Raw genomic sequence first — 18,899 nt, 5'->3', positions numbered from 1 at the left:
ATTGCAAAGGAAAACATTCACAGAATCCTGGAAGAACAAAAACAAGTTTTCAACAAATGCCTCTGCAAGCAGGTGGGACAGGTGGACTAAAGCAGATGAGGTCTCACTTCAAGAAGAGGTGCACTTATGAAGCAAGGGTATCTGCTGGTCCTTGGGGTTGTTCTCTTTGCCAGTAGGAACACACAGGATTTGTCAAGTCAATCATGTTAGAACATGGCACCTTCCTCCCAGAGCCTCCCTGGCAGCTTGGAGATCCTGCCCCTGCCTGTGCACATCACACTCAAGCTGCAAAACATGCTGATTTGCTTCTGGGATACAAGCAGCAAGCAGAACCCATTAATCACCATCACTGTCCAGAAACAAGACAGTGTCAGAGCAGCTTGCTCCTCATTGCTGTGCAGCACAACCTTCCCAGTGTAGGTTTTCAAGGAAACAAAAAGCAGCAAAGAACGCTTCCAAATGGCTGAGGCTGGGATTCCCAAAGGGATCTATGGGCATCAAGCATTGGACTCCAGCTGAAAAACTGATGTAGACAACAGCTTGTTACTTTGGTCTTCATTTTGACCCAGGCAAACTGATGATTTAAATCATAATTGAAGTCAGTACAGATTGTGTCCACACAGCAAAAAGGGAAGACAACTACCTCATGTCACTAAACACTAGCTTCAATCAAGCCTACAAGGACAAATAATAGCAAGGAAGAGGGAAAGATGGAAGCTTTAGCATGTATAAATAATGCCATACAGTGCTAGCTAGTGTATGTCCATGTTCAACCCCACCATCCTGGCAGGCCACCAGACCCATGTGCTCAGTCAGTGTGTGGTGGAGGCTAAAGGTGACAATTATAATCTAGGCTCTTGTCCCAGCCAGATGACACTTATTAAGTCTAGCCAACATCATTTAATCCATCTAGGTTTCCAAATGACCTCCCATTCTCACTTCAGTGCCTGACAGTCTCTCACTAACAGAGTTGAGAGCTTCATAAATATGCCCACATAGCCTGAGCAGTGGTTCAGAAAATGAGACCAATGTGGAAGGAATCACCTAACTTGGAAACACCACAGCTCATCACTGGGGAAAACACTTCAGACCAGCACCAAACACTCACCCACTACAGCTGGACAAGTTTAAGGGCCCAACAAGTTACAAGGTGTTGCCAGGACCATGCCAAGCTCACTTTAAATGTGTGTTTTGTTGGCATGGGTTAAAGGAGAACCTTGCTCAGCCACGCTGTGCATTGAGAGGATAGTAGAAGGGTGGTATTGATTTGTTTACTGCATCACACAAATCAAAGTGCTTAACTACATTCCTGAAGCTCCCTGCCTGGATCTCAGGAAGTAAAATGGAGCTGATACCTATTCACCACACAGGGGATTCAGAGGTCAGACAGAAATGAGAATATCTAATTCCAAAGAGCAGACATCCATCTGCACTTATTGATGGCAAATAAAACCTTCAGCCAAGAGTGTGGCAAAATGGGTTTGGTCCAGAGCAGATGGCAGTACTAGACAGATTCAGATCACAGAAACAGATAGCAACAAGGAACTGGTTGTGAACAAAAGCCCTTAAAAGCAACCTGGTGATTTAATGCATGCCCTGTAGCATCATGACACCTGATCTCACTTCAGGGTTTGCACTAGTACCAGCCATCAGCCTGAGGCCTAAGAGCCTCATCTCTTCCACATACAGACTCTTAGGGAAAACAAAATCAAAGCCACTTTCCAGGCATTTATTCTGATATGGCCTCAACTTCCTTACCCTGGCTGACATGCCTCAAGGCTTTGTCTAATTCTCAATGCTTCCCTGACTTTCCTCAAAATAAAAGCAGAGCAGAGGGAAGACAGAGCAGATGTATGACTTGGTGCCTGGCTGCCCGTCCACACTGTGACCCTTCCAACCTTCAGCACCATGGCCAACAAGAAAGGAGACAGACCTGAAAAAAACCTTAAAGAGAATAAAAAATAAAAGATGAAGCTTGAGGTTGGGAGGTAAGATCAGGCTATTTTTTAGTTAGCCTATGAAGGAAAGTGCCATCCATTTTTATCAGGGAAGCACTTTGGCCAAATCTCAGTTTTCACAGAGAGAATGAGCTCTGAAGGTTACTGTACCCTCACATGCTGGCCACACATAACATTCACTGGACAGATTAATACTCTTCCCTGTCCAGTGACCACAGCTCCTTGTTATTTTTATAAGAAATTGAAAAAAAAACCCAGAAGAAATAAGGTTAGTTTTAGTCCCACACCCATCTCCCTGCAGAACACAGAAAATACCTTCACCTGCCTCACTTTTCATTTTGGGATCTCCATGGGGAATTCAAAACATCTGGGTGATTCAGTGTATCAAATTATTAGCAATACCCAAGGAGCTGCAATGCTCTCTGCCTGCCCAAAAGTTAAAGATCAGCAGCATCCACACACCCATCTTCTTACCTGAACATAAACTTTGCAAGTTTTCCCACACAAACAATCCCTTCCCATGTAAAACTTCCACAACTAGTGTATTAAAAACATCAGCATCTTAAACACCTGCACAAATGCTCTCACTACATCTGAAAAACTGATTTAGCAGAGCACCCAGGTTCCACAGTTGGTTGCAGTGGTCAGAAATTGCTGCACTGGATTGATGTTCAAGGACCACAAGCAAAAACCCAAAATAAATTGATGGGAACCAGGGAAAGTCTTTCTGCAATCATAGAACAAAATCACTGACTTCACTTCACCACAGAGCAGCAAGCCCTGGTGTTGGTGGATACTGGCTGGCAGACAAGAATTGAGGCAGGTTGTTACTTTTTGCACTGTAAAGTCAAGGATGGAGGATATAAAAATTTAGAGACCTGCATTAGAAGTATCTGTCTTGACACACTGTCAAGTTATGGGATTTTGCAAGCAGGGAGGAAAACAGAGTTAAAAACTGCAATCCTAGTTATTTTTAGAGGGACAAATATTGCAGCTATGCTCTAGCTCTCTCCAGCTGTATTAAAGAACCAGCAGTAGCCAAGTTTATTTGCCAAAGAGCTAGGAGGCAAACAATATGGCATCAGAAGGTGACAGACTCTTTATAACCATAGCTAGAAAAATTGCACAAAATCATACAGGCTGCAGGGGATGGTGTGGTTTTGCCCCCCTCAATCCAAAGTTGTCACCATTATGTCTACTCATTGAGCCTGCCTGGCCTCGAGCCAAGCCTCCCAAAAAATCACATCCCCAGCTCCACTCCAAGTGCCCAGGCACAGGGAAGAGCCCACTCAGCACACACTTGGAGCAGGTAGGTGCATGCTACTGAGCCCCATCTTTTCACAGTGGTGGTTTACCTCTCTCTGTTCACTGCAGATCTTGCACAACCAAAGAGGACGTTTCTGAGCTCCAAAGGTTTCTATTCCACACTTGGTGCAAACTTTCTGGAACAAGGAGAGAGGGAAAAAAAAAAAAAAAGAGAGAAAAAAAAGGTGGTGTGAGCAGCTCCCCACAGCCATATAGCCTTTGGGAGAGAGAAGGCTGAAAAGCATCTGTCCCAACAGTTCTGGCTTGTTTCCCTTAAAAACCTAAACATGGCATTAGTTTTCTTAGTTATCCTGGAGAACCACTGATTACACAAAGCTGCTTCAGGTCTATATGGACACGAGACAAAGGCAAATCTACAGTACTATGTTTCCAGAGTGGGGTTTTTTTTAATTCCTCTAAATCCTAAACCCCAACCGCTGCGGCACTGAGAGCAGCTGGAAGCAAGCACCAAACCAGCATGAGTTTGGGCAAGGCTGGAAATCCTCTCCTCCACTCCTCACACACATAGCCTGAAAGCCCACAGCTTCCCCTCTGCTCCAGCTATTGATCTGTGGTTGCTCAGGGAGCGGGCACAGCCCTGCCTCTGTGCACACTTCCTGAGCAGAATGCCTGATAGCACTGCGTGGCCTCTGCTGCTGCACGAGAGGACTTTCATGTCTCTGCTGACATTACAAGCCATTTACAACCTGAATCACCTAATATTACATAATGAAGCTGATGTGTATCAGGCTTGGCTTACAGCTTGAATGAGAAATTGGATGAATTCTTTGATCCTCACAGAGCAAAAGCCACTCACAAGAGGGCCTTGGAGAGCAAAACCTTGCTTAGAAAGACATGTGAATTTAATCTCCCCAGCTAAGGTTTTACATATCCCCCTAATTAGGCTGCTCCTCCTCTGAGCCAGGAGGTCTGTGTCCAGGGCTGAAAGTCTCCTTGACTCCCTTAGTGTTCAGGCCTGAAGCAGGAGAGTAGCAGGAACGATGGTATGTGAGGCAATGGCTTTATTGCATGAATAACTGCACAGAGGTATTTTGATGGGCATGGTCCAGAGGAAGGTCTGTCCCTGACTCATGTGGCACAGAAAGCAGGAGGTGGCACCAGCAGCCCCAAAGGGGCTGGTGCTCCTTTCCATCTCTCCATTCCTGTCCTTGCCCTCCCAGAGAAATAAGGAACGACCTATAGGGTCTGGTGCATCAACACTCAACATGGTGCTACCCAAGCCAAAGGGGACTGCACACGAAATCAGCAGACACCACCTGAACTACACTGAATTCTGCCTCCCTCAGCCCAATATCTGAGGGAGCCACTCAGTCTTAAATACCCTCCAAGATCCCAGTCCCCACACAGATTGCACATTCAAACACTCCCTCTAGTGGAAACTGCCAAGAGATTTTATTCCTAGCCATGAACTTTGAAAGTTGTGATACAAAACAGGGCTTTCCTCCTCCCCTTCTCTGCAGACTAGCTGAGCATCACTCAATCAGAAGACAACATAAAAATCAAGGACACTAAAGGCAACCCCATTCCTCAATAACTACATGATAAGGCATTTTCTTTTACTTACACTTTACCTTTTATACCTGATCCTGATAACCCTTTGCATGGTAAATGACACATTATGCTTTGTCTAACTACTGCTGCTGTTAACACATCTGGATTTGCACACATCTTTGTCTTGCCATAATGCATTTATCTCTAAGATAATAAAAACCAATATTAAAAACATTCATGTAACAGCAAGTGACACTTAAAAATCCATCAGACAAGAAATACAGAACCTCTATCCAGCAGAAGGGACTTGCTGAAGGAGGTAAGTTCTTGGCTACGTTTCAGATGCATCATTAAAACAATTGTTGGTACTGAATTAAATGGGTTTCAATGAGACAGTAACAGAGCAATGCCAGCAAGAAAAATATCAACTTTAAACATTCTTAATTCCCTGACAAGTCATTGGTTACTGCATACAGCACTGCATGAGTGATGGATAACCCTGGATGAGAGAACAAGCTTAAAGTAACAGTCCACTCTGTCTGAAGGGTTGATTGTTCCCTGAGTTTACTTCACAATATCAAAAAGCAGTAAGGGGAGAAGCTCAGGGCAGCCAGTCAGCATTGCCCTGAGCTTCCACACAGCTGCAAAGTTCAGCCAAGCTGAAAGCAGCTGCAAAATGCACATTGGAAAAGCAGGGTCTCACCTTCAATCAACATGGATAGGAATGCTCCTGAACTTCCCAACAGACTCCAGACAAAGAGAGAATAACTGTTAGAAAAATTCAACAGCCCTTCTCTGGGGTTTTCTGGTCACAGTCTCACTAGCTGAGTGGTACTACCTGCAGCTGCAAACAGAGAGGATATGGGAGTGCCAAAATCAGCTTTTGCCTCCTCATTAGTGTACGTGTCTCACAGGAAGGTGGTTAGAAAGTACTGTGGCAATGTGACTGAGCTGGCTTCAGACAAGGTGAGAAACATAATTCAGGGAAGAAGGCAAGAACACAGCATATCCTGCTATTCCACATGCTTGAGATACAGGAAACAGCCATCTCCTGTCTGCCATCCAACACACGCACATGGACAGAGTCCACGCTCCTCTCCAAGAGAGTTGCCCTGGAGCTCCCACTCAAAGCAGACCTTTCACCTCCCAGTGCCTTACTGCTACTTCCTTCCCCACCCACTTCTACAAAGCTACTTTCTCCCTGGCTTACAATCCAGGGGTTCAAAGATTTGCATTTACTTTCCCAGTCACTGCCTTACAAGCAACCCGCTGCATAACCTCTCCTCAGTCAAGCTACTTCTGCAAATTGGACCCAGTGCAAAAACTCACTTGACAGCAAAGGCAGCACAGTTCACAGCAGCTCCCCAGCCAGCAAGCATCTATGGAGGGATGCTGGGACCTCAGTTCTGACTGCAAGAGGCACCAATCTTCCTTCTATTTCTAACAAGAGCAGTTTTGCAGCCAACTGTAGACCAGTGTAGGTCAAGCCTGGCAGCCTGCTCTGCAAGAAAACCACGTCACTAACTTCAGCAGTGCCAGCATGAAAGGTTCTCGATCACGGTCTGTGTGGCTGCTTAACCATGGAGATGCCAACATGCACCACTCCATGGCAAAGGAGCAGGTTTTACTGTTTTACTCAGTGCTGTCCTTGCAGGTTCCATGGGACACGTTCCTCAGTGACAGGGTGGGTGACCAGTGTCTCCTTGGCTTGACAGAGTCAGCACAGGTTGCTTCCCTCCACCCTGTCACCAGCAAGTAAGGAACACTCCTGTACCCAGCACACACCCTCACCTCTCCCCATGCAACACCTGTAAGCAAAGTTACTTACACAGGTACCTCCCCAGGGAAAGACAAGCTCCAAGTGCAGGAAAAACAGCTTCCAGTAGAGGGAGGAAAAGGTGGTTGCCTTGGAGATCATCATCTCCACAGCAATGCAGATTAACCCCTTGGCTGCAGAGTCTAGACAAGTAACAACGATCCCCCAGGGTGCTGGCAGAACAGCAGTCTCCCTGAAAAACTGGTGCTGTCTTTCTAACAGCACCCACAGAGTCCTGCCAACAACATACACACAGGCAGCCCTGAATACACAGGCTGATTTATGTACCTTACACAGGTTTGGAACTTGAAGATGGACTTGAAGAGAGGTGTTACTGAAAGGTCCTTGCAGTAAATAATAGGAAGCACAGACTCTTTAATGAGTTGCCTCTGATAGCCATACATTTCTGTCCCTTCTCTCACTCTGCAAACTCAGAGTGGGAGATGCAGAGGGGGTTGATGCACCCCAATTCAGCACTAAGTGCAGTTAACTCTGCAGAGCTACCTAGCTTCCAAGAGGCCTTTTTTAGACAGATCAGCTACCAGGAGGAACAGGCAGGAAACTCTGACCAGACCCACCTTTTTGCAGTCCTGACAGAAGACAGAGGTACTGCCCAGCAGCCCGAGCATCTCCCCACAGAGCAGACACTGCGAGAGGCCGTTGCCCATCACGTTCTTCCTCATGTTCTCCAGCCGCTCTACCAGGCGCCTGCGGGGGAGAGGAGGCAGAGTAGAGGTCACAGCACTCACCTTCAGCATGGAACTGCATGGTACTGAGCCATGGCAAAAACCTGCAGAGGTGTGCTCCAGGCTCAGTCTACCTTTGCTTCTTCCATACAGTCCTGGGCCCCTTGCTGGGACCATATGTACTTTCACTTCAGTCTCTGAACTCAGGGTTTCCTATGAGCTGGCTCTTGGTCTTCAGGGGATACAAACTGTCCATCTACTAATGCTCACCAAGCCCAGAATAATCAAAGTTGCAGACACCTGACTCAGCTACAGGGTGCAGGGCAGACAGCTCATAAGAAGGGCCTGATCACACCCTTCAGGAGCTCAGTGTCACTGGAGCCACACAGTCTCAGCACAATGATTTCCAGCCTACAGAACAGGAAAAGCCTTGAGTGTTCAGATCAGGGCAAGCCACAGAGCACCAGGAAAGGGTAGAAGAGTTAAAACTGTCAAGTACTGCTCCATTTTTACATATAGTCCCTAAATGCAGCACTTCTTGCCCACATCCCATTAGAAGCAGGAAGGCCAGACTGAAGCCATCAGACCAAAACGAGCCTGGCTGCAGTACAGGAATGCCGGTAACTGCTCCCTGCCTCGTCTGACAGCTTGCTTGGAAGGCAGGAAGCACGTATGTATGCACGATGTCCATAGCAGCAGGACTAGGAAAGGGAAGGAAAGCAGCATCAGCAATTAGAATGCAGGATGTGGAGAGCACACAGAGCAAGGCTGCTGTCAGGAGATGACTGCTTGGCAATCCTCAGGCATCCATTTGTAGACAGGGATGGTAACAGCCAGGACATTTATCAGAGGCAGTGATCAGCCACAGTTATAGGTGTGCATGTGGCTCTGGGAGGAAACACAGCCCTGCTATCCATGAACCCCATTCTCATTAGTGTTAATGTCCCATCAACCAAGTCCCATACTGAGAGGAAGGCAAGGTCTGTTTGAAAGAGGTACTGCCCATGGTGGTGAGGTCAGACAGTACAGTCAGGCTGAGCTGTCGTTAGTGGTTTTATGATCCTTGACTTCAGCACAGGAGAACTCCCAGGACTTAACAAAGGCACTTTACAGAATGCTTCAGCACAGCAACAGCAAGGCTATCACTTTCTACAGCTACACCAGCAGTCACCCAGGAACAGTCAGCCCCTTACAGTCCCTGGTTGTCTCTGGGGCTGCTGGGGTCTCCCATGTATCACGCACAGAGTCGGTTCTCCTTAGCACTCACTACTCTGCACTGCACAGGGGCTGGGCAAAAGGCAGGGCAGGAAGCTGGGCCTGCTGGACACAAGCTGGGAGTCACTTGGGTTTCCTGTCTTGTAAACACAAAACACTGCTGGGAAATGCTGCAGGACTGCTGAGCTCCCTGGCTTTTAAAGGTAGGCAGTGTAGGACAACCACAGACACAGCTGAGGCCAGACTTCCAGCAGGAATGAACGCAAATTAAAATCTGCAGCAGCAAAAGGATGTCCCTAAATTAAATAATTCAAGCTAGCAAACCCTTTCCAGTGGGCTCAGCCAACTAGAACATAAACTCACTCACCACTCCAGGCAAAATCCCAGGTGACTGCTGCAGCAAGGAAAAAACCTAACTGCGCTGCCAGCAGCAGTTTAAGCCATGCTGCCCACTAGCAGTGGGTGCAGCTGCACAGCTCTGCATCTTCCCCAGCTTCTTCCAGAGCCCCTGGGACAACTGGCTTAGCCCAGGATGCATTTACCAGGGACTCTTGTCAGTGCCTGCAACAACCACAAGCCTCAAGGCTCAAAGAAGGCACGAGAAAAGCCTGAGATACAGGGAGAAGGAAGACATCACATCCTTCCCAGTGTGCATCACTTCCAAACAGACAACATGAGAGGGGAAAATAACTGACCTAAGGGATGCTCTGACTGATGGGGCCTGAGCTCAGGCAGCTAAGAGAGCCACTCCTCTGTGTGCTGACCTTTCCTTCTGAGGGATGGGGACAAATGACCATGACTGTACCCAATGCGCTGCTGCTCGATGATGTCCAATTCCTCCGCCTTGCGGATGACTTCCAGAATGACCTCAAGTTCCCGTGGGCTCAGAGCCTGCATCTTCCTCTGCTTCTCAGTCTGAAATGTGTGCACTGACCAGCCTGTCTGGAGCCTGTGGGAAGGGGTGGAGGGAAGAATTAAGCAGTGAAAGGAAAGCACAAAACTGCTGCCCTGCCCCACAGGTCAAACCTGCCAGGCACGGAGAGCCCACATCAACCTCCCATCAGAGAAGTCTGTTCCCTGGCTAACACTCAAAGCACTTCCCCCTGACCAGATCACCATCTCATTCCTCCAGCAGCACCAAGTCTCTCCCCACTCTCTCACAACCCTTTCTGCTCCAGTTTGTATTTTGCCACTCTGTGTTCTCACTCCTGTTTGGCTCTGCTCCTACAGGAAACTCGTGCACCTAAGGCTGGCTGTCCTGAGGTTACTCTTGCAGAGACAGGTACTGATGTCAGATACCACAAATGCAAACAGCAGACTCAAGAACACAGGGATTACCTGCACCCTCCTCACTCTAGATCTCACATTTCTACAGTCCCCAGTTCAAATCACCAGGCACACCTGGAAATCAAAGCTTGGCAGCTTCCTCCCTTGTTCTAAACCAGACCCACATGAGGACTTTAGCAAGCTGCTTCCCCCCTTGCCTCACACACAACAGCTGATGTTTCTTCCTTAGCTCACTTGGGGACTGGCAGGAGCTTTCACAGCTCATTTAATTACCATTCAGTAGGGGTTTAGAGGTCAGTGGATAAAGTCACAGCTGCCAGCAGAATGCAGGGCACTATTAGACACAGCTGTCTTAATGAGGCTTTCAGGTGAAGGCTGGAGGAGTGGCAGTGGTGTGCACTGTTCACAGTCAGGCAGTCCCCTCAGACACAGGATGACCTCCTGTTTTCTAACACACTGCAGCAGACTAACCCCAGAGGTGGTAGTGGCGTGGCACCAACTGCCAGAGAAGAAAAGCATCCAAGAAGCAAAAGCAGTTCTAGTGCTTGACTCATCTCCATCCCTTTCTTCTTTAGGTTATGCAGCAATTTAACTTCAGGAGAAAAACGTGATTAAATGACAAGTTCCCAAAACGAGTGCTGGAAGCTGGGGGATGCCATCAATTATATTTAGGGTGCTGCAGAGACACAAACCTGTCTCCAAGCCCCTCCTTTCACCAGGGGATACACCAGCCAACGCTGCAAACTCCACTGCAGGCTCCAAGCAGCAGCCAAGCACAGAGCCCCAGTTTGGCAGGCTCCTGTCCCATCCAAGCAGGGTAGAGAGGGGTCTGCAGGATAGGCAGACTCTTGCCTCCCAACTAGGCTGTGGACAAGGCCAGGAAACCACTCAGACCAGAGCTGAGGCTGTAAGGAGAGGAGGAGGGTGGTGAGGACTCACTTGGCACGCAGGGCCAGTTGCCGGTCGTTGGGGCACACCCATTGCCCCATCCCGCTGCCAAAAATGGTGTCAGCCATGGCACCAGGCTGGGGGAGAGGCAGAGATCACACCTGTAAGAAGCAAACACCAGCATTGAGCACAGCTGCCACTCCACCCTCAAGAAAACACAGGGCAGCACCTGACACAGCTTTGTTAACCATCCCAAAGGGCCACTCTTCTGGCAAGCAAAACAGAGGTGACGTGCTGGCGTGGCACACGCTGGAAGCAGGCAGACTCTCACCCACAGACAGCAGTTAAAACATCATGCTCATAAAATATAAGCCAATAAATACCTTCAAATACTTTGAAGACAAAGATGGAAGATTAGATTTTGTGGTATTCTGGGAAAAAGAAGCCAGAGGCTCTTTGTCAGCTCTGATTTTTCATTTCAAACTAAGGAAAAGTGTTGTTTCTACAAATAATCTCTGCCCCATCACCTCTAGAGCCCCACTGCTGCAGCACTGATGGAGGAAAGCCACTGCAAAGGGCACAAAGGCTTCTTAATGGGGTAACAAACAAAAACCCACGCGACAATCAGCATGAATAGTGTGGCAAGTCACTTTGTTCATTAAAACTGCCTCCATAATAGCCTGATATTTATAACTACAGCCTACAATAGCAGCTTGTTTGCCTTCTCTGATGTTTGAGACGGCACCTCTTGCAGCAGATCTACTGCAGCCCCTGTAACCAGCATGATCACACCAGTGATTCCTGGCGTTCACTGAAAACTCCACTGTGAACTGATCAGCAAAGGCTGCAAGAGCCAACATCCGTGTGCTCTTCGGAGAAACACATCCCCAGAAGAGACTTTGCAGCCAAGCAGTTCTGAGTCCTACCAGTAGCTCAGATGAATAGAAAGCACTAAGGGCTAGGCACAGCCAAAAGATTTCAGAGGAACCAGCATTAGTCTTGATGTACCAAGCTTTTCTCCAGCCAGATTTACTGTCCAGCAGAGCAAGTGTCTCATGACCCTGATGCATAGATTTCCAGGTTATTAATACTTACCTTCTCCAGAACAGACTCTTGCCAGCTTTGAAACTATACCTGCTGGGCAGAGATAACGTGTTCAATGCTGGTTGGCAAACACAAATCAGATACAATAGCAAGCAAGGTATATCACCTGCCAACTGTGCAGTAGTTTCCCAAGAAAACATATGTTCCACTCTCAATCCACAGCACACTTACCCCAGCAGCGTCTGCGCTTCAGCATGCTGCACCTACATTTGCTATCTACTGCTGACACACAGAGCTTTGTGCTTCTGTGCCAGGCACACACAGAGGCATCGCAGCTTGTACGACCTTGGCCCTCTCATATAGGCAGGGACCCAGCTTGTGAGCTCAGCACAGGGACACAGAGATCGATGTGCACGTGTGCCACACACGCCGCACTCACCCGCCGGCACTAGCCTGTGTTACAGCACTGACAGCTAGCTCCTGCCAAATCCCATGTCAGCCTCCACAGCCAAAATGGTTACAATCAACCAGCTCCTTTCTTCTCTGACCATCCAATTTCTGGATGAAAAGTCTGAGAACTCAGTGCTTACAGCAGCCAGGAAAGAAAAGAAGGAATTCCACACAAAGCACAGATTTCTTTTGTTGCAAAGGGACGAGCTGTATAAAAAGAGTGAAGGTTCTAACAATTCAGCATAATGCTCAGCAGCACAGTCCAACTGTACAGCAAAGTGAGGCACGGATGGGAGGCTGCAGGAAAGGTCTGTCAGAGGGTTGAGAAGGGAAAGGTAGAGAGAAGTGCCACCCACAATTTTTTAAGCCTTTACTACATGAGTTAAGGTGATGATTTTTGAAGGGTGAGAGGTGGTCATCCCTAGAAGAAATCCTTGAACCCTGACATCTTCAGTGTAGCAACTCCTTTCTCTGTTCTGCTCCATGCCACACATGCTGTGGGTTTGCATTTCCATTCAGTCCCAGAACACCTCCTGCTCTTTTCATCGTCTCCACAATCTCAGACAAGGAGAGAACACAGTCCCCACACACATCCCCCAGCAGCTCACACACAGGGGAGCATCAACAGCAAAAGAACACGGAGGCTCCCGCCTCCAGGCCCCTGTCAGAGCAGAGAGAAGCTACAATTTGACACATAATAGTTGACCTAGGATTTTCCAAAGATTTTCCAAGCCTGTGATGTGCTGTTACAGGGATTATATGCACATGTAGCCCCACCCCACAAATCCATATATTAAATTACTCTTCAGATATCCCACGTGCTCTTCCCTCCCACTCAAGCACACCTGCAGAACAGCACAGCTCACTCGGTATCCGCTGGCAATGCTCAATGCACGCAACCTCATCAACAGGACCAGTGCTTGGCAGCTCTGGGATGTTCAGCATAAAACCTAAAGCTGGAGATGAGCCCCATATCTCAGGTCAGGACAGAGGAGTTTGCTCTGCCAGCAGCTGTGCTTTCAGGGTGAAAGGCAGCGCTGAATAGATCTGCCTCGCCTCTGCAGAGCTTTATCTGCTCTAACACAGCTGAAGGCAAGTCAGAATAGAGCACATCAGCTAAGCATTTTTCTCAGGAGAGACCTAAACACATTCTCCAGCCTCACACCACAATGTGCTTTTCTCAGCATGACTGAACAAAAACAAGCAATGTCATGCTCTTTTGCCTCTTGTTACTCAGCATATGCTTCCTGCTCACCATTCCCAGAGCAACATCTGCAAAGAGAGAAGGTAAACAAAACAGAGCCTAGAGATCTGTCCTATCCCAAAACAGTCTTCAAATAGACTGTTCCCTAAAATATTTACAGGAGTGTTTTCTTTCAGCAGCATTGTCTGCTTCTCCCTCTGATGTAAACTGGCATTGCAGATGGCTTTGCACCTTTACCTCTGAAAAGAACCTGGTGTAGTTTGACACAACTGCCTCAGAGAAAGAAACAAAAATGACATGGGACTACAGGCCACAGTCTGCTGGGGCAGAAACAAGAACATTTGCAGGACTGAAGGGAAAAGAGTGTCTTGCATTGCCACAGGAATGATGCCAGAGAAATGGTACTAGTATCTGGAAGGCACAAAGCATCCTCCCCCTTATCTCTGTACAGGACAAGAAGTACAGTGGAATCAGTCTAATCAGAAACACCAGGATAGCAAAACTACATCACCCTGGGGAGTCATTTCTATGGGCTGTGGCAAAACATTCTTCTCTTGCATTCAGCCTTCACTCTCTCTCAGAAATACTCCAGTTAGCACCTGCCTCACCAAGCAAACCCCTCCCTGTCCTCTGCTCCTCTCAAGGAGGGAACAAAGGGCAGAAGCAGCCAGTCTCTAATAGTGAGACAAATTGAGGGCTCTTGGCCCAACTGCACACAGAATAAAGGGGAAGCAAAGTTACTTAGTGTTACAGAAAGAAACAACTGCTTTTTACTTGAACTAAGAAATATAAGGGAGCTCTTATCAATACTCTGTGACCTGCTTTAAAACCCCTCCACCTGTTTGTTCCTTTCTTATGATGGAGGAAGTCATGTGAAACAAAACCTCATTAAGTCCGAGTCCACCTGGCTGCCCTTGGCACAGAAGCCAAGGGGAGCATTCAAGAAAGGCGTGCTGCCCTGCAGCAAGCCAACCCTTCGCATGGGGCCAGGAGTATTTTGGAGGATGCATAACTGAGCACACCTCTGCCTGCAACTCTAATATAGCACTGCTTCTGCTGTCTCCACAATAAGACTTGGACTCTGCAGCCAGAGCACAAAGCACCTGTGAACATTACTTTACTCTGTGAGGGAGATGTCTTGTGGCAGGATCTGAGCAAAGGGAACAGCAGCAGGGTCACCCTGGTGACTTGGCCCTACATCCCTGCAGAGCAACCACAAGACAGCAGAGTGAGCAGGATCTTTCCCCCTGGACAGCTGCCACAATGTGGCCTGAAGGATGAAGGTGGGCTGGAGCTGTCTGTGTGGCAGCACATCCTCAGGTGCAGGCTGGTGAGGGCCAATCACCCTTCCATGCCACCTCACCATGGCATGTGGCCACAGCTGCTGCAGGAGGCCCACCTTCCCCAGGCAGCAGCAGAACAGCAGCAGGAGGTGTTTCTAGTTGTCCTCCTGATCTGCATTCCAACAACCAGCACATTCAGCACCAACCAGAACCACCAGCCACAATGGCAGAAAGTTGCCACATCAGCACATGCCACGTGGAGCCCCATTTGATGGCTGTGCACAGACACAGCCCTTTGACATGACACTCTTCAAAGAATCCCAAGCTCCTCTGTGAAAGAAGGATAGATTTCTCAGCAGAATACTATTGTGGACATCATGTATCTTTACCTTAACAACACAGCACAGTCATATAAGGTCATGCTAAATACCCAGTGAGCATAGTACTTGCTACCTGACCAGCTCTAAGAGCAGATGCCTAAAGAAGAGTGTAAGAGCAGAGCACAACACCTTGGCAGAATTTTCTCCCAGCCTCCAAAGATTCCTGAATCATGCACTCCTGAGCCAGGCTGTAGCTCTGTATTTAACACCCTTAATGTCTTTGTCCCACACTTTATCAGCTTGTTTTTTCAGCTCATGCACACTTTTAGCATCATCTTGCTACATCAAGTCCCTTCCCCACTCCTCCACCTTGAACATATTTTGCCTTTACCTTGACTACATCAAAGTTAAAACTGAAGGGTCTCATTGACATTGTGGTAGTCACTGCAGGAGCAAACACGTCCTCACAGCAGTGAAAGCACAGCCTGCACGAGCCCTCCTGCAGCTGGGCTGATTACAGGTGCCCATGAAGCATTAATTCCTCAGAGCCCTGCAAATACAAAAACGTCCTATCTGGGCCCATAAGGAGCTCTCCAGTCAGCTTTCATTTGCCTGGGTATTTCAGCCAAGCAGCTTTCATCTATATTAATTTGGTTTTATAGGAAATTAATTAGGGGTTTTTTTTTAAATACTTCATTTAAAAAATAAAAATTAAACAGTTGGCCAGAGACAAGTTCCCAATTCCCAGACTGAGCTGTGCTGGTGTAATTAACTCACCTGCTTCAAGGGCATCACCTCCCCCAGGACTCCCAGCTTGCACCAGGTACGTGCTGGCCTGTTTTACCTTTTAGCTGCTGCTTCCTCAAAGAAGCAGTGTAATTATTCTCTGCTCCATGCAGCAGACCCCATTATCCCCGGGAAACCTTAGCAACTAAGTGAGTGTTTGCTCTTGTTGCTATGACAGAGGATAAATGACTAGCCGAGAGAGATAAGGTTAACCCAGCCTCTGCCTCCCCCCCACTGCTGGCCAGTCGCTGCTCCTCCCAGACACTAGTTGCACAGCAGGGAAACAAGAGCAGGCAGGCAGGGAAAGGCTGTTTAGTCCAGATCCAAGACTTTCTTTCCCTCATGATCCTACTGCCACAGTTTATTTCAAAGCACACAACTGTTTTAAAGGGGAGAAATACTTGGGGCTGCAGAAGTGTGGTGGACAACATACACTTGACTTTGAAGTTACATCCAAGTCTCAGAGCCAGAGAAGAGGAGCAGTTGTGCCTGCCCAAGTGCTGGCTTGAATCAGCGTTTTATAAGAATTTTCCTGCCACAGAAACCACTTTAGAACTGCCCCTTCAAACCTATATCTAGCAGGTTGTCAGCCCCTCCACTAGCATGGGAGCCAGCTGTAAGCATCAACATTTTATAAAGGCCAAGCAGGCAGGAAGCATGAGCACAGTGGAGCCAAGTGATGCTCACCACCTTCCTGCCTTCAGGAAGGGAGAGAGCTGGGCCAGCACACAGAGGCTCAGCTGAGAAACAGCCTTTTGCCATTTCTTACTGTGACAAATCCCCAGGAGCAGTGCAAGCCCTTAGCAGCAGATGGCAGAGCCAGGTGATACAAGGAATCCAGGATGATCAGACTTGACTCGCTTGAGCTGATAAGGAAAACACCACGTTCAAAGAAAAAAAAGCAAGCTGTCCCTTGAAAAGCTTTGGGAATATAACTTAAGAATCCAATCAGACAGACTTTTTACCTGTCTGTCCCACCAGGAAGGCTCCATCTAAACAGCACCAGTGAAAGAGGGAAGACCTCAACTGGAGCCGTGTATTTGGATCTGGTTGGTTCAGCCCAAATTCAACCCAAACTGTCCACAGCACATAAAAAGGGAGAGGCATCATTATCATGCAAGGCCAAGCTAGAAAAACAGAATGTAAAGACAAGGTTTGGAGGGTAAACAAAAGGCTCCCTCCACGCACCAGAGAGCTGCTGCCCAATCCTAGCAGCAGTGGCAAGAAGTTTAACTGCTTTTAAGACAGAGCTTGTTAAAAAGCTTATAAAATACAATGCCCTGAGGTACTCTCCAAGTCCTAGAAGATAAAATCAGCTCTACAGGAAAAATCAACATTTAGTACCAACAGTCCTGTATTAACAAGAAGCACTTATTAGCATGGCTACTTCTTATATAGTAAGCTGTAAAGACCCAGATTTTGCCCAAGCAAAGCTGTCTTTCAGCTCCCCAGCACCCTATGATGCTGGGGAGGAATGCCAGCACTGTTCCACCTGCCAAGGTGTATCTTTATTTATCAGACTTTGGCCCTATTTCCTTCTGATCCCCAGCCAGGCAGGTGCCTTGGTGCAAAGTGAATAATTCATGAAGACAGCAGGCTCTTTCTGACTCACATTCTGGGGCAGGTTGATCTGGCAGCAGCCTAGGAGAAGTAAATTAGCATCTAAATGGTCAATTAGAAGAGACTCATTTCACTAGTCTGATATGCTAAAAAGCTCAGGAGACCTTCTTCAGCTGGAGGTTGGCAGAGTGCAATCAGCTCCTCCCAGCCTCCAGAGAAGCCTCAAGTTTCTTAGAAAGAATTGGACATAGCAGGGAAGTCCTGAGCTTGGGCCAGCGTTCATCAAGGAATCCCTTGCAGGAGAAGTCCATGCCAGCCTATTTCATGGGTAACCTCAAGTGAACCAGGAAAAGCACAGTCCACAACCAGCAGAGAAACTCTCCTGAGTAGCCTGACCCCAGGCCTTGCCAAAAACTTGCTATCCAACAACAGCCACAGGCCTGTCATCCCACTTGGGAGAGTGAAATAACCTTTCTCAGTATCCTTGAGCTATAGTGTTTGGGTTAGGCATCCTAGGAGGCCTCTGAACAACATGTCCATGTGGCCAGCAGCAACTCCAACACCTTTATCACCTTGAACATTGTTGGTACAAGCAAAAAGAAAGCCATGGACTTTGACCAGGCCCTGAGGAGTTCCTGACCCAAGCTGCAGCCCACTAAAAACCTGGGGATAGGCACAGCATGTAATTCTTACTTGCACATACAACAGCACCCATCACCCTGTGGCAGTGCCCCAAAAAGTCACCACAATCCATCACAGAATCACCGAATATTAAGGGCTGGAAGGCACCTCGAAAGATCATCTAGTCCACCCCCCCGCCAGAGCAGGACCACCTAGAGCAGGTCACACAGGAATTCCTTAGGGAATGATGCTCATGGCTGCTCCCACCACAAGCATGCCAGGGCTGATAACTTCTTCAATGGACCACAGCCAGTCTCACCCTCCCACTTGTGGCTTGTTTCCCCCCACACCTTCGTCAGTTACATTCAGTTACCTTCAGGAGGCTGGATTTCGGTGGAATTCACCTCGTGCAGTTCACGTTGCTGTGTTTCTAGGCTGCTTTTTTAGATAAAAAGAGCACGGTAAGACCCTCGCATCAGCGGGGCTCCGAGTCGGGCTGCCCCAGCACTCCCCTCGCAAAACCTGCTCCTCTGTCCCCACTCGCCAGGGGAAAGGGCGACAGAGCAGTTTCCCCGCCGGTGCCCAGGCAGCTGGTCCGCACCAACACCTGAAACTCCGCTTGAAACCCCGCACCAAGAGCCGCTCCGCCCGCTCCCCCGGCGCGGCTTCCTCCCCCCCGCGCACCCACCTGCCCTCCGGCCCGGCCCCGCTCTCGCACCCCGGCGAAACCGGCCCCCGGCTGCACCCCGGGGCGCGCTGAGCCACGGCGCGGAGCCGCCGCTGCCCGGGACGAGGCGGAAACGCAGCGTCCCGCCGCCGCCTCCGGCCCCGGCGGCCCCCGCCACACCGGCGCCCCCCGCGGGACAGCGCCAAGGCCCGGCCCGGAACCGCGGGGCTCGGAGCGGGACCGCCCGGGAAGGGCTGCGGGCAGCCGCGCCCCTGGGCGCCAAAACTGGGCAAAATC

The 18,899-nt window shown here is 48.6% G+C and overlaps 1 protein-coding gene across 7 annotated transcripts in view; it reads right to left on the bottom strand.

The window, feature by feature from the left end:
* Positions 1-18,746, bottom strand: part of RPH3AL (rabphilin 3A like (without C2 domains)) — a 41,488-nt gene extending 22,742 nt beyond the window's left edge. The window contains exons 1-7 of one of the 7 annotated variants that reach the window (XM_062012297.1): positions 18,624-18,746; positions 18,309-18,373; positions 11,763-11,804; positions 10,719-10,828; positions 9,298-9,441; positions 7,170-7,299; positions 3,314-3,400 (exon numbers count right to left, since the gene is read on the bottom strand). In XM_062012297.1, the coding sequence (XP_061868281.1) occupies positions 3,314-3,400; positions 7,170-7,299; positions 9,298-9,441; positions 10,719-10,795 (438 nt within the window). In that variant the 5' untranslated portion in view covers positions 10,796-10,828; positions 11,763-11,804; positions 18,309-18,373; positions 18,624-18,746. The remainder of the gene's footprint in view (positions 1-3,313; positions 3,401-7,169; positions 7,300-9,297; positions 9,442-10,718; positions 10,829-11,762; positions 11,805-18,308; positions 18,374-18,623) is intronic. The other 6 variants (XM_062012296.1, XM_062012295.1, XM_062012302.1 and 3 more) reach the window with 6 other exon arrangements.
* Positions 18,747-18,899: the final 153 nt, after the last annotated feature.

This window comes from Colius striatus, chromosome 20 (genome assembly GCF_028858725.1).
Source record: "Colius striatus isolate bColStr4 chromosome 20, bColStr4.1.hap1, whole genome shotgun sequence".
NCBI classification, from domain to species: domain Eukaryota; kingdom Metazoa; phylum Chordata; class Aves; order Coliiformes; family Coliidae; genus Colius; species Colius striatus.
The sequence above is the reverse complement of the archived record's forward strand: the minus strand, read 5'-3'. Positions and strand labels throughout refer to the sequence as shown.